The 12,351-nt window shown below is 57.0% G+C and overlaps 1 protein-coding gene across 2 annotated transcripts in view; it reads left to right on the top strand.

Moving 5' to 3' along the window:
- Positions 1–12,351, top strand: part of atg5 (ATG5 autophagy related 5 homolog (S. cerevisiae)) — a 289,336-nt gene that overhangs the window by 261,530 nt on the left and 15,455 nt on the right. Inside the window, exon 8 of one of the 2 annotated variants that reach the window (XM_068027007.1) lies at positions 1,902–2,891. The exons of the other annotated variant lie outside the window; for it this stretch is intronic. Coding sequence (XP_067883108.1) covers positions 1,902–2,038 — 137 coding nt within the window. The 3' untranslated portion in view covers positions 2,039–2,891. Of the gene's footprint in view, positions 1–1,901; positions 2,892–12,351 lie in introns of those variants that run through there. 2 annotated transcript variants of the gene reach the window in all.

The following is a 12,351-nucleotide window of genomic DNA, read 5'->3' as shown; positions in this document are numbered from 1 at the left end:
GGCAGTGAATACCTGACTTCTACAGATCAGGAAAGTTCCTGGCTTGAACCCTAGAATATGGTGAGTTGACTAGTGTTAGCGAGAGTGATGGTAAGTGTTAGAATTGACCTGATTCCTCTGGATTAGCAAGGGAATATTCAGCCAGTGTTCCAGCTCTAGATTATTATGCAGTAGCCGCTGCATATGTAAATGGCAGATGAGGATAGGATCAGGTTTAGCTGTGATACCCTATACAGTCGATTAGCCTGCTATCATTCCATCTAGTTGTGCAGAGGAAGGATGGTCACTTGGGCCGGTGTTTTTATATATTTTCTTCTGAACAGGAAATCAGAATTAGCAAACAGCTCAACCCAATAGCATAAATGCTGATCGGAGACCTCCCAAAGCCTTATTTTTCTCCTTGTGTATGGTGGATGTAACATCAAGGAAGATGGTCACTAATCAGAATTGTCCTTTGCTGATCCAGTCGCAACCTAAAAGACATCTGGGGTAACACAGGACCATCAAAATGTTTGACCTTTTGAAAGGACTGGAGTAGAGAAGAAAAGAGAAAGTGGCATTTGATTTATTTTTAATCAATTCTATATGCAAGCCTGCACTTTGACTATCCCTATAAAATGTGATACAAATTTGCTTAATATGTACTCCTTTATGGATTTGCGTTTTTATGATAAACAACATTCCGTTTGTTCGCTATCACAGGATGAAAGCACTTAAACCTTGTGTATATATATTTGTTTTACTGCTACATCATGTATTGCTCGTAAGATTGAGATCTCATTCACCAGGAAACATTAGGCCAAGTTTTCTTTCAAGATTAATTGCCCTTCTAAAATGAGTGTTTGATGTCTCCCTTTGGTGTATCCTGGCTTGGTTAATCCTCTTTGACCTGACCCACTGGCTATTACTGCAATTGCCATGGCAAAATCTTTCACCGTGATGTATGGGCTGTAGACGTCAGCCTGTGGTTTTTCATGTAGATGGATTCAATTAAATAGATTTTTACTGATGAATAGAATAAAGTTTAAACATTTGTCAGAACCTAAACAAAACTGTCCAGACTTTCAACTCAGCTATAAGGCTTGGCTGGTATTCTGTTTTTAATTTCCCACTAATTCTGGAGAAAATGTAAGTTAAAGCATTTTTTGCAAGTCTCATCTACAATGAGTATTTGTCTGCACCTTCGGTTTCTTAACTTTCCATGTTTATGCAATGGAGAGCTTAAGGTTCCAGTTCTCCTATTCCCACCCAAACACTGATCTTCTGACACTGCTTTTATTGAATTGAAAAAGTTGTCATATCCAGTTGTTCTTATACGTTAGAGTTTTTACTTGTGCATGGACGCAGGTGTGAGCAAGCACAGTGTGAACTTCACACCAAGCATTACCATCATCACTTTCCGAACATTACTTGACACAGTTGTATAATGACCCTGTTTTAAATGCAAACCTAATTTTAGAGGCTGACCTTTCAGAAACTACAATTTTTAGATGAACTTATTGAGCAGCATGTAGCAAAGGTACACTGTGGGGAGCTCACAAAGAGATAAAACAAGATGATGCCAGGTCTAGGTAGGAAGTGGTTTGGTTAAAAGTCTGTAAGAAGCATGATGTGTATGTATTTTTGCATGTGATGCTCTGCAAATTAGCCTGTAATAATGCGTTAACAATAAAGCTTACATTTTCAGAGTGTAATGCATACTGAAATTAGTGTGTAATCTAAGGACATAGTTAGAGTAAGTAAGTGCTGCATATCCAAATTGCTGTGCGAAGACATCAGTTTTTTCATTAAAAAATGTTATGGATAATCATTTTACAAGTTACATACTTTTGTAAAATTAGATATTCACATTTTTACTGTGAATATTTTAAGTAACTTGCTTTTGTTTGTGCTTGAACTAGATGTGGAGAAACAGTATCAAGTTGTGATTCACGGGATTGAACCAATGCTGGAGACACCATTACAGTGGCTCAGTGAGCATCTGAGCTACCCAGACAATTTCCTGCACATTAGTATCATTCCTTTGCCGAGAGACTGAGGAAGCAGGCAACCCTTAACGGAAAACAAACAAACCACCCCTGGTCTTGTCAGAGCAGTTCTATCTTCCACTTCCATAGAGCCTGTCGGAAGCAAGTTGACCAGAAATACTCACTGCTGCAAGCCAAACAGGAAGAGATCCCACAACCAGATAAGGGGCTGGTCCCAGTTTGCATCACTACTATAATTCTGCTGTCGTCATAAAACCTCACTTGCAACATGAAAACTTCTCAAGACCACTTGTTTCATGTTTCTTGTAAAATGCTAAACCTGATATTTATTAAGGCACCAAGCAGTGGAAACATGTAGGGCTTGACTTGTCCTTCTGATTAACAAATAACTAGGGGTATTTCCAAAAGTGACCATGACCGAATTATAGAATGAGAGAATGGAAAGAAACATGGTTGTACTTTCCAAAGGATTGTACTGCCTCACAAGAAAACAAGCTGCATTATTTGTAATAATGCTGGCAAAAGTTATATAGAAATATTTCAAAATTTTTCCCTGTTTCTCTCTCTCTCCCTCTCTCTCTCCTCCACCTTCCCCCCAACTCCTCTTCTTTCTCAGTTCACCACACTCTCTCCCCTCCTTTCTCTCCTTCCCCTCCCCCTCACATTCCCCCTCCCACTCTCTCGTTCCCCTCCCCCTCTCTCTTCCCCCTCACTCTACCTCTCTTGTCCTCCTTGCTTTCCCCCTCCCTCCCTCCTCGCTTTCCCCCTCCCTCCCTCCTCACTTTCCCCCTCCCTCCCTCCTCACTTTCCCCCTCCCTCCCTCCTCGCTTTTCCCCTCCCTCCCTCCTCGCTTTTCCCCTCCCTCCCTCCTCGCTTTTCCCCTCCCTCCCTCCTCGCTTTCCCCCTCCCTCCCTCCTCGCTTTCCCCCTCCCTCCCTCCTCGATTTCCCCCTCCCTCCCTCCTCGATTTCCCCCTCCCTCCTCCTCGCTTTCCCCCCTCCCTCCTCCTCGCTTTCCCCCTCCCTCCTCCTCGCTTTCCCCCTCCCTCCTCCTTGCCCCTCTCTCTCTCTGCCCCGCCCCCTCTCTCTCTCTGCCCCGCCCCCTCTCTCTCTCTGCCCCGCCCCCTCTCTCTGCCCCGCCCCCTCTCTCTCTCTGCCCCGCCCCCTCTCTCTCTCTGCCCCGCCCCCTCTCTCTCTCCGCCCCGCCCCCTCTCTCTCTCCGCCCCGCCCCCTCTCTCTCTCCGCCCCGCCCCCTCTCTCTCTCCGCCCCGCCCCCTCTCTCTCTCCGCCCCGCCCCCTCTCTCTCTCCGCCCCGCCCCCTCTCTCTCCGACCCGCCCCTCTCTCTCTCCGACCCGCCCCCTCTCTCTCTCCGACCCGCCCCCTCTCTCTCTCCGCCCGCCCCCTCTCTCCGCCCGCCCCCTCTCTCTCTCCGCCCGCCCCCTCTCTCTCTCCGCCCGCCCCCTCTCTCTCTCCGCCCGCCCCCTCTCTCTCTCCGCCCGCCCCCTCTCTCTCTCCGCCCGCCCCCTCTCTCTCTCCGCCCGCCCCCTCTCTCTCTCCGCCCGCCCCCTCTCTCTCTCCGCCCGCCCCCTCTCTCTCTCCGCCCGCCCCCTCTCTCTCTCCGCCCGCCCCCTCTCTCTCTCCGCCCCGCCCCCTCTCTCTCTCCGCCCCGCCCCCTCTCTCTCTCCGCCCCGCCCCCTCTCTCTCTCCGCCCCGCCCCCTCTCTCTCTCCGCCCCGCCCCCTCTCTCTCTCCGACCCGCCCCCTCTCTCTCTCCGACCCGCCCCCTCTCTCTCTCCGACCCGCCCCCTCTCTCTCTCCGACCCGCCCCCTCTCTCTCTCCGACCCGCCCCCTCTCTCTCTCCGACCCGCCCCCTCTCTCTCTCCGACCCGCCCCCTCTCTCTCTCCGCCCCGCCCCCTCTCTCTCTCCGCCCCGCCCCCTCTCTCTCTCCGCCCCGCCCCCTCGCTCTCTCCGCCCCGCCCCCTCGCTCTCTCCGCCCCGCCCCCTCGCTCTCTCCGCCCCGCCCCCTCGCTCTCTCCGCCCCGCCCCCTCGCTCTCTCCGCCCCGCCCCCTCGCTCTCTCCGCCCCGCCCCCTCGCTCTCTCCGCCCCGCCCCCTCGCTCTCTCCGCCCCGCCCCCTCGCTCTCTCCGCCCCGCCCCCTCGCTCTCTCCGCCCCGCCCCCTCGCTCTCTCCGCCCCGCCCCCTCGCTCTCTCCGCCCCGCCCCCTCGCTCTCTCCGCCCCGCCCCCTCGCTCTCTCCGCCCCGCCCCCTCGCTCTCTCCGCCCCGCCCCCTCGCTCTCTCCGCCCCGCCCCCTCGCTCTCTCCGCCCCGCCCCCTCGCTCTCTCCGCCCCGCCCCCTCGCTCTCTCCGCCCCGCCCCCTCGCTCTCTCCGCCCCGCCCCCTCGCTCTCTCCGCCCCGCCCCCTCGCTCTCTCCGCCCCGCCCCCTCGCTCTCTCCGCCCCGCCCCCTCGCTCTCTCCGCCCCGCCCCCTCGCTCTCTCCGCCCCGCCCCCTCGCTCTCTCCGCCCCGCCCCCTCGCTCTCTCCGCCCCGCCCCCTCGCTCTCTCCGCCCCGCCCCCTCGCTCTCTCCGCCCCGCCCCCTCGCTCTCTCCGCCCCGCCCCCTCGCTCTCTCCGCCCCGCCCCCTCGCTCTCTCCGCCCCGCCCCCTCGCTCTCTCCGCCCCGCCCCCTCGCTCTCTCCGCCCCGCCCCCTCGCTCTCTCCGCCCCGCCCCCTCGCTCTCTCCGCCCCGCCCCCTCGCTCTCTCCGCCCCGCCCCCTCGCTCTCTCCGCCCCGCCCCCTCGCTCTCTCCGCCCCGCCCCCTCGCTCTCTCCGCCCCGCCCCCTCGCTCTCTCCGCCCCGCCCCCTCGCTCTCTCCGCCCCGCCCCCTCGCTCTCTCCGCCCCGCCCCCTCGCTCTCTCCGCCCCGCCCCCTCGCTCTCTCCGCCCCGCCCCCTCGCTCTCTCCGCCCCGCCCCCTCGCTCTCTCCGCCCCGCCCCCTCGCTCTCTCCGCCCCGCCCCCTCGCTCTCTCCGCCCCGCCCCCTCTCTCTCTCCGCCCCGCCCCCTCTCTCTCTCCGCCCCGCCCCCTCTCTCTCTCCGCCCCGCCCCCTCTCTCTCCGCCCCGCCCCCTCTCTCTCCGCCCCGCCCTCTCTCTCTCTCTCCGCCCCGCCCCCTCTCTCTCTCTCCGCCCCGCCCCCTCTCTCTCTCTCCGCCCCGCCCCCTCTCTCTCTCTCCGCCCCGCCCCCTCTCTCTCTCTCCGCCCCGCCCCCTCTCTCTCTCTCCGCCCCGCCCCCTCTCTCTCTCCGCCCCGCCCCCTCTCTCTCTCTCCGCCCCGCCCCCCCTCTCTCTCTCAGCCCCGCCCCTCTCTCTCTCAGCCCCGCCCCTCTCTCTCTCAGCCCCGCCCCTCTCTCTCTCAGCCCCGCCCCTCTCTCTCTCAGCCCCGCCCCTCTCTCTCTCAGCCCCGCCCCTCTCTCTCTCAGCCCCGCCCCTCTCTCTCTCAGCCCCGCCCCTCTCTCTCTCAGCCCCGCCCCTCTCTCTCTCAGCCCCGCCCCTCTCTCTCTCAGCCCCGCCCCTCTCTCTCTCAGCCCCGCCCCCTCTCTCTCAGCCCCGCCCCCTCTCTCTCAGCCCCGCCCCCTCTCTCTCAGCCCCGCCCCCTCTCTCTCAGCCCCGCCCCCTCTCTCTCAGCCCCGCCCCCTCTCTCTCAGCCCCGCCCCCTCTCTCTCAGCCCCGCCCCCTCTCTCTCAGCCCCGCCCCCTCTCTCTCCCCCCCGCCCCCTCTCTCTCCCCCCCGCCCCCTCTCTCTCTCTCCTCCCCCGCCCTCCCCCTCTCTCTCCTCCCCCGCCCTCCCCCTCTCTCTCCTCCCCCGCCCTCCCCCTCTCTCTCCTCCCCCGCCCTCCCCCTCTCTCTCCTCCCCCGCCCTCCCCCTCTCTCTCCTCCCCCGCCCTCCCCCTCTCTCTCCTCCCCCGCCCTCCCCCTCTCTCTCCTCCCCCGCCCTCCCCCGCCCTCCCCCTCTCCTCCCCCGCCCTCCCCCTCTCTCTCCTCCCCCGCCCTCCCCCTCTCTCTCTTCCCCCGCCCCCCTCTCTCTCCTCCCCCGCCCTCCCCCTCTCTCTCCTCCCCCGCCCTCCCCCTCTCTCTCCTCCCCCGCCCTCCCCCTCTCTCTCCTCCCCCGCCCTCCCCCTCTCTCTCCTCCCCCGCCCTCCCCCTCTCTCTCCTCCCCCGCCCTCCCCCTCTCTCTCCTCCCCCGCCCTCCCCCTCTCTCTCCTCCCCCGCCCTCCCCCTCTCTCTCCTCCCCCGCCCTCCCCCTCTCTCTCCTCCCCCGCCCTCCCCCTCTCTCTCCTCCCCCGCCCTCCCCCTCTCTCTCCTCCCCCGCCCTCCCCCTCTCTCTCCTCCCCCGCCCTCCCCCTCTCTCTCCTCCCCCGCCCTCCCCCTCTCTCTCCTCCCCCGCCCTCCCCCTCTCTCTCCTCCCCCGCCCTCCCCCTCTCTCTCCTCCCCCGCCCTCCCCCTCTCTCTCCTCCCCCGCCCTCCCCCTCTCTCTCCTCCCCCGCCCTCCCCCTCTCTCTCCTCCCCCTCTCTCTCCTCCCCCGCCCTCTCCTCCCCCTCTCTCTCCTCCCTCTCTCTCCACCCCCGCTCTCTCCTCCCCCGCTCTCTCCTCCCCCGCTCTCTACTCCCCCGCTCTCCCCCCCACTCTTTCCTACACGCCCCCTATTTCTTCTCTCCTCCCCGACTCCCTCTCTTTCCCTGCTCCTCCCCTGCCCTCTCTCTTCCCCCCCCGCCCGCCGTCCCCCTCTTCTCCTCTCTCTTCTCCCCCTCCCTCTCTCTTCTCCCCCTCCCTCTCTCTTCTCCCCCTCCCTCTCTCTTCTCCCTATCCCCCTCCCTCTCTCTTTTGTCCCCCTCCCTTCTCCCCCTCCCCTCTCTTCTCCACCTCCCTCTCGCTTCTCCACCTCCCTCTCGCTTCTCCACCTCCCTCTCGCTTCTCCACCTCCCTCTCGCTTCTCCACCTCCCTCTCGCTTCTCCACCTCCCTCTCGCTTCTCCACCTCCCTCTCGCTTCTCCACCTCCCTCTCGCTCTTCTCCACCTCCCTCTCGCTCTTCTCCCTTCCCTCTCGCTCTTCTCCCTTCCCTCTCGCTCTTCTCCCTTCCCTCTCGCTCTTCTCCCTTCCCTCTCGCTCTTCTCCCTTCCCTCTCGCTCTTCTCCCTTCCCTCTCGCTCTTCTCCCTTCCCTCTCGCTCTTCTCCCTTCCCTCTCGCTCTTCTCCCTTCCCTCTCGCTCTTCTCCCTTCCCTCTCGCTCTTCTCCCTTCCCTCTCTCTCTTCTCCCCTCCCTCTCTCTCTTCTCCCCTTCTCTCTCTTCTCCCCTCCCTCTCTCTCTTCTCCCCTCCCTCTCTCTCTTCTCCCCTCCCTCTCTTTCTTCTCCCCTTCTCTCTCTTCTCCCCTCCCTCTCTCTCTTCTCCCCTCCCTCTCTCTCTTCTCCCCCTCTCTTCTCCTCTCCCTCTCCTCCCCATCCCGCACACACTCTCATCCCCCTCCATCTCCCCCCCCATATCATTTCTGCCTCCCCCCATCTTTTCTCCCTCCCCCATCTTCTCTCCCTCCCTCCATCATCTTCTCCCCCTCCCTCCATCATCTTCTCCCCCTTCCTCCATCATTTTCTCCCCCTTCCTCCATCATTTTCTCCCCCTTCCTCCATCATTTTCTCCCCCTTCCTCCATCATCATCTCCCCCTTCCTCCATCATCATCTCCCCCTCCCTCCATCATCATCTCCCCCTCCCTCCATCATCATTTCCCCCTCCCTCCATCATCATTTCCCCCTCCCTCCATCATCATCTCCCCCTCCCTCCATCATCATCTCCCCCTCCCTCCATCATCATCTCCCCCTCCCTCCATCATCATCTCCCCCTCCCTCCATCATCATCTCCCCCTCCCTCCATCATCATCTCCCCCTCCCTCCATCATCATCTCCCCCTCCCTCCATCATCATCTCCTCCTCCCTCCATCTTCTCCCCCTCCCTCCATCATTTTCTCCCCCTCCCTCCATCATTTTCTCCCCCTCCCTCCATCATTTTCTCCCCCTCCCTCCATCATTTTCTCCCCATCCCTCCATCATCATCTCCCCCTCCCTCCATCATCATCTCCCCCTCCCTCCATCATCTTCTCCCCCTCCCTCCATCATCTTCCCCTCCCACCATCAACTTCTCCCCCTCCCTCCATCTTCTCCCCCTCCCTCCATCGTCTCCCCCTCCCTCCATCATCGTCTCCCCCTCCCTCCATCATCGTCTCCCCCTCCCTCCATCATCGTCTCCCCCTCCCTCCATCATCTTCTCCCCCTCCCTCCATCATCTTCTCCCCCTCCCTCCATCATCTTCTCCCCCTCCCTCCATCATCTTCTCCCCCTCCCTCCATCATCTTCTCCCCCTCCCTCCATCATCTTCTCCCCCTCCCTCCATCATCTTCTCCCCCTCCCTCCATCATCTTCTCCCCCTCCCTCCATCATCTTCTCCCCCTCCCTCCATCATCTTCTCCCCCTCCCTCCATCATCTTCTCCCCCTCCCTCCATCATCTTCTCCCCCTCCCTCCATCATCTTCTCCCCCTCCCTCCATCATCTTCTCCCCCTCCCTCCATCATCTTCTCCCCCTCCCTCCATCATCTTCTCCCCCTCCCTCCATCATCATCTCCCCCTCCCTCCATCATCTTCTCCCCCTCCCTCCATCATCTTCTCCCCCTCCCTCCATCATCTTCTCCCCCTCCCTCCATCATCTTCTCCCCCTCCCTCCATCATCTTCTCCCCCTCCCTCCATCATCTTCTCCCCCTCCCTCCATCATCTTCTCCCCCTCCCTCCATCATCATCTCCCCCTCCCTCCATCATCTTCTCCCCCTCCCTCCCTCCCTCTCCTTGCCCCTCCCTCCATCATCTCCTTGCCCCTCCATCCATCATCATCTTCCCCTCCCTCCATCATCATCTTCCCCTCCCTCCATCATCATCTTCCCCTCCCTCCATCATCATCTTCCCCTCCCTCCATCATCATCTTCCCCTCCCTCCATCATCATCTTCCCCTCCCTCCATCATCTTCTCCCCCTCCCTCCATCATCTTCTCCCCCTCCCTCCATCATCTTCTCCCCCTCCCTCCATCATCTTCTCCCCCTCCCTCCATCATCTTCTCCCCCTCCCTCCATCATCTTCTCCCCCTCCCTCCATCATCTTCTCCCCCTCCCTCCATCATCTTCTCCCCCTCCCTCCATCATCTTCTCCCCCTCCCTCCATCATCTTCTCCCCCTCCCTCCATCATCTTCTCCCCCTCCCTCCATCATCTTCTCCCCCTCCCTCCATCATCTTCTCCCCCTCCCTCCATCATCTTCTCCCCCTCCCTCCATCATCGTCTCCCCCTCCCTCCATCATCGTCTCCCCCTCCCTCCCTCTCTTGCCCCTCCCTCCCTCTCTTCTTGCCCCTTCCTCCCTCTATTCCTGCCGCTCCCTCCCTCTCTTCCTGCCCCTCCCTCCCTCTCTTCCTGCCCCTCCCTCCCTCTCTTCCTGCCCCTCCCTCCCTCTCTTCTCGCCCCTCCCTCTATCATTTTCTCCCTCCCTCCCTTTCTTCCCCCTCCTTCCGTCTCCTTCCCCCTCCCCCTTTCCTTCCCCCTCCCCCTCTCCCTCTCTTTCCCCCTCCCTCCCTCTCTTCCTGCCCCTCCCTCCCTCTCTTCCTGCCCCTCCCTACCTCTCTTCCTGCCCCTCCCTACCTCTCTTCCTGCCCCTCCCTCCCTCTCTTCCTGCCCCTCCCTCCCTCTCTTCTCGCCCCTCCCTCTATCATTTTCTCCCTCCCTCCCTTTCTTCCCCCTCCTTCCGTCTCCTTCCCCCTCCCCCTTTCCTTCCCCCTCCCCCTCTCCCTCTCTTTCCCCTTCCCTCCTTCTCTTCCCCCTCCCTCCCTCCCTCTCTCCCTCCCTCTCTCCCCTCCCTCCCTCCTTCTTTCCCCTCCCTCCCTCTCTCCCCCTCCCCTCCCTCCCTCTCTCCCTCCTCCCCTCCCTCCCTCTCTTCCCCCCTCCCCTCCCTCTCTCCCTCCCTCTCTCCCCTCCCTCCCTCCTTCTTTCCCCTCCCTCCCTCTCTCCCCCTCCCCTCCCTCCCTCTCTCCCTCCTCCCCTCCCTCCCTCTCTTCCCCCCTCCCCTCCCTCTCTTCCCCCCTCCCCTCCCTCTCTTCCCCCCTCCCCTCCCTCTCTTCCCCCCTCCCCTCCCTCTCTTCCCCCCTCCCCTCCCTCTCTTCCCCCCTCCCCTCCCTCTTTTCCCCCCTCCCCTCCCTCTTTTCCTTCCTGCCCTCCCTCCCTCTCTTCCCACCCTCCTCCTCCTCCTCTTTCCACCCTCCTCCTCCACCTCTTCCCATCTTCCTCTTCCTCCCCACCCTCAACCCTCCACCTTCCCATCCTGCACATTTTCTAGTGGCAGATGGTAAACTCTGTAGTTATTGCAGATTATATCTGTTACTATCATACCACTTTTTTTATCTATTAGATGATGCCCAACTTAAAATCAAACATTTTTGTTTAATACAGTTGTTTGCATTCATGGTTTTGAATTAGACACAAATTTGGTATTTTTAAAAATACGTATGGCATTTGTTTTGTACTAAATAGATAATGGGAATGAAAAATTCTTATCTGCAATTATTAGACTGTATACCATTTTCAAACATGTCTTCTGCATTTCAGTGAGTACATAACACTCCAGACTTTTGTCAGAATCATGTATTTTAGGCATCTTTCTGTTCCTCTAAATAAAATGTCAATAATTTGCATGTGCAGGTGACTGTGAAGTATTCTCTGATCAAATATAGGTGGATTTCTTGTTTGCTGAATACCCTTACTTTTACAGGAGTTTTTAATGGGGTTAGTTATTGGGTTTGGGTTGCTGATAAAGACAGCCTAGGAAATTACAGTGTATAATTACAATGGAACCAAATTTGTTTCCCAATGCTACATCCAACCATTGTGGCTAAAAAATGGATTTGGGGGGAGGGGGGAAGGAAGTACAGGGAATGATTATTGCTAAGCTGGGGGTCACACATCAAAGACCAAGAAATGCTTTCACAGAACCAATTATTAAATAAAACTCAGCCTTTGGAAAATATCTACTTTTTTTTGCTATAAATTGAAATGCTGTGCCTTTGGTTCTGGCTTACAGTGTACATATAGGAAATTGTAACTAGATACAGCAAGAAAATCTGACATTCAGAAATCCATTTTAGTCCAACGCAATGTACAATAAATTGATTACAATTGACAGACTTTGAAAAAAAGTTTTCAGAAACTTCTTTATCAAAGATCAACTTGCACTAATGCTATAATTGACTTCAACTAGTTACAAGAAATAATGGATATCTGACTATTTACTGTTAGCCGTGCTGTTTCACAGTATGGAAAATTCATCATTTGCAGATACAAGTGAGCTTCTGACAAGTGAGCAAAGAACTAAAACTCACCTTCACTGGAGAGATACCTGAGAATAAAGAACCCCTGGAATCTTAATAAAATTTAGTAATTTAGGAGATGATTTACACCAAGTGCTAGTTTACATGCATGTTCTCTTATTTTGTTCACTATTCAGCCAGGCAGTGAAAATGCTCACTTCCATAAAATGTAGTAAACCTCTCACATATAACATTTAACAGAAACAAAAACTGTGACTTTTCTAATATTTGTCAGTTCCGAAGAAGGGTCACTGACCCGAAACGTTAACTCTGCTTCTCTTTCCACAGATGCTGCCAGACCTGCTGAGTGAATCCAGCATTTCTTGTTTTTGTTTCAGATTTCCAGCATCCGCAGTATTTTGCTTTTATAACATTTAACAGAGCCATTTAACAGCTGTAAAATTTTACATCAGTTTACCATTGCTAAATGAATGGCTTCAGTCTTCATTTAACCATACATGCCAGTGCTATACTTGGAAGAAGAGGCACTATGTTGACATTTATCATTCGCATCATGGCATTTCATGGGTTGTTTTTGTGTGTTTTGTAGCAGAAAGATGGATGACTACATAATTTTGCATTTTAATTTGCTGTGTTGGAATAATTGTAATAGGGATTGTTTAAAGGTTTAATATGCTGAATGAAAATGAGCAACCGCAGCCCAACTTGCTATGTAATGAAAATCTTTTATTGGTGGGATGTAGCTTAGTTCGTTATCACCACCCCTTTGTGGTTTGCATACAGAAAATACTTCAGACAATATTTTGTTTGCTTTGTGGCACTGGTCAAGGTTCAGGTCGGTAAATGTTTGTCCACCTGTCGTACAAGTTCAACCAGTGAAAGTTTTCTTCTAATGTCTGGTACACTTGTTCAAATAATGTAATGCAGTACTTGTGATACTTCAATGCCCTTGTTATCTGTTT

Source organism: Heterodontus francisci, chromosome 3, assembly GCF_036365525.1.
Source record: "Heterodontus francisci isolate sHetFra1 chromosome 3, sHetFra1.hap1, whole genome shotgun sequence".
NCBI classification, from domain to species: Eukaryota; Metazoa; Chordata; class Chondrichthyes; order Heterodontiformes; family Heterodontidae; genus Heterodontus; species Heterodontus francisci.
Note: the sequence above shows the minus strand (reverse complement) of the source record. Positions and strands in the feature narration are given on the sequence as shown.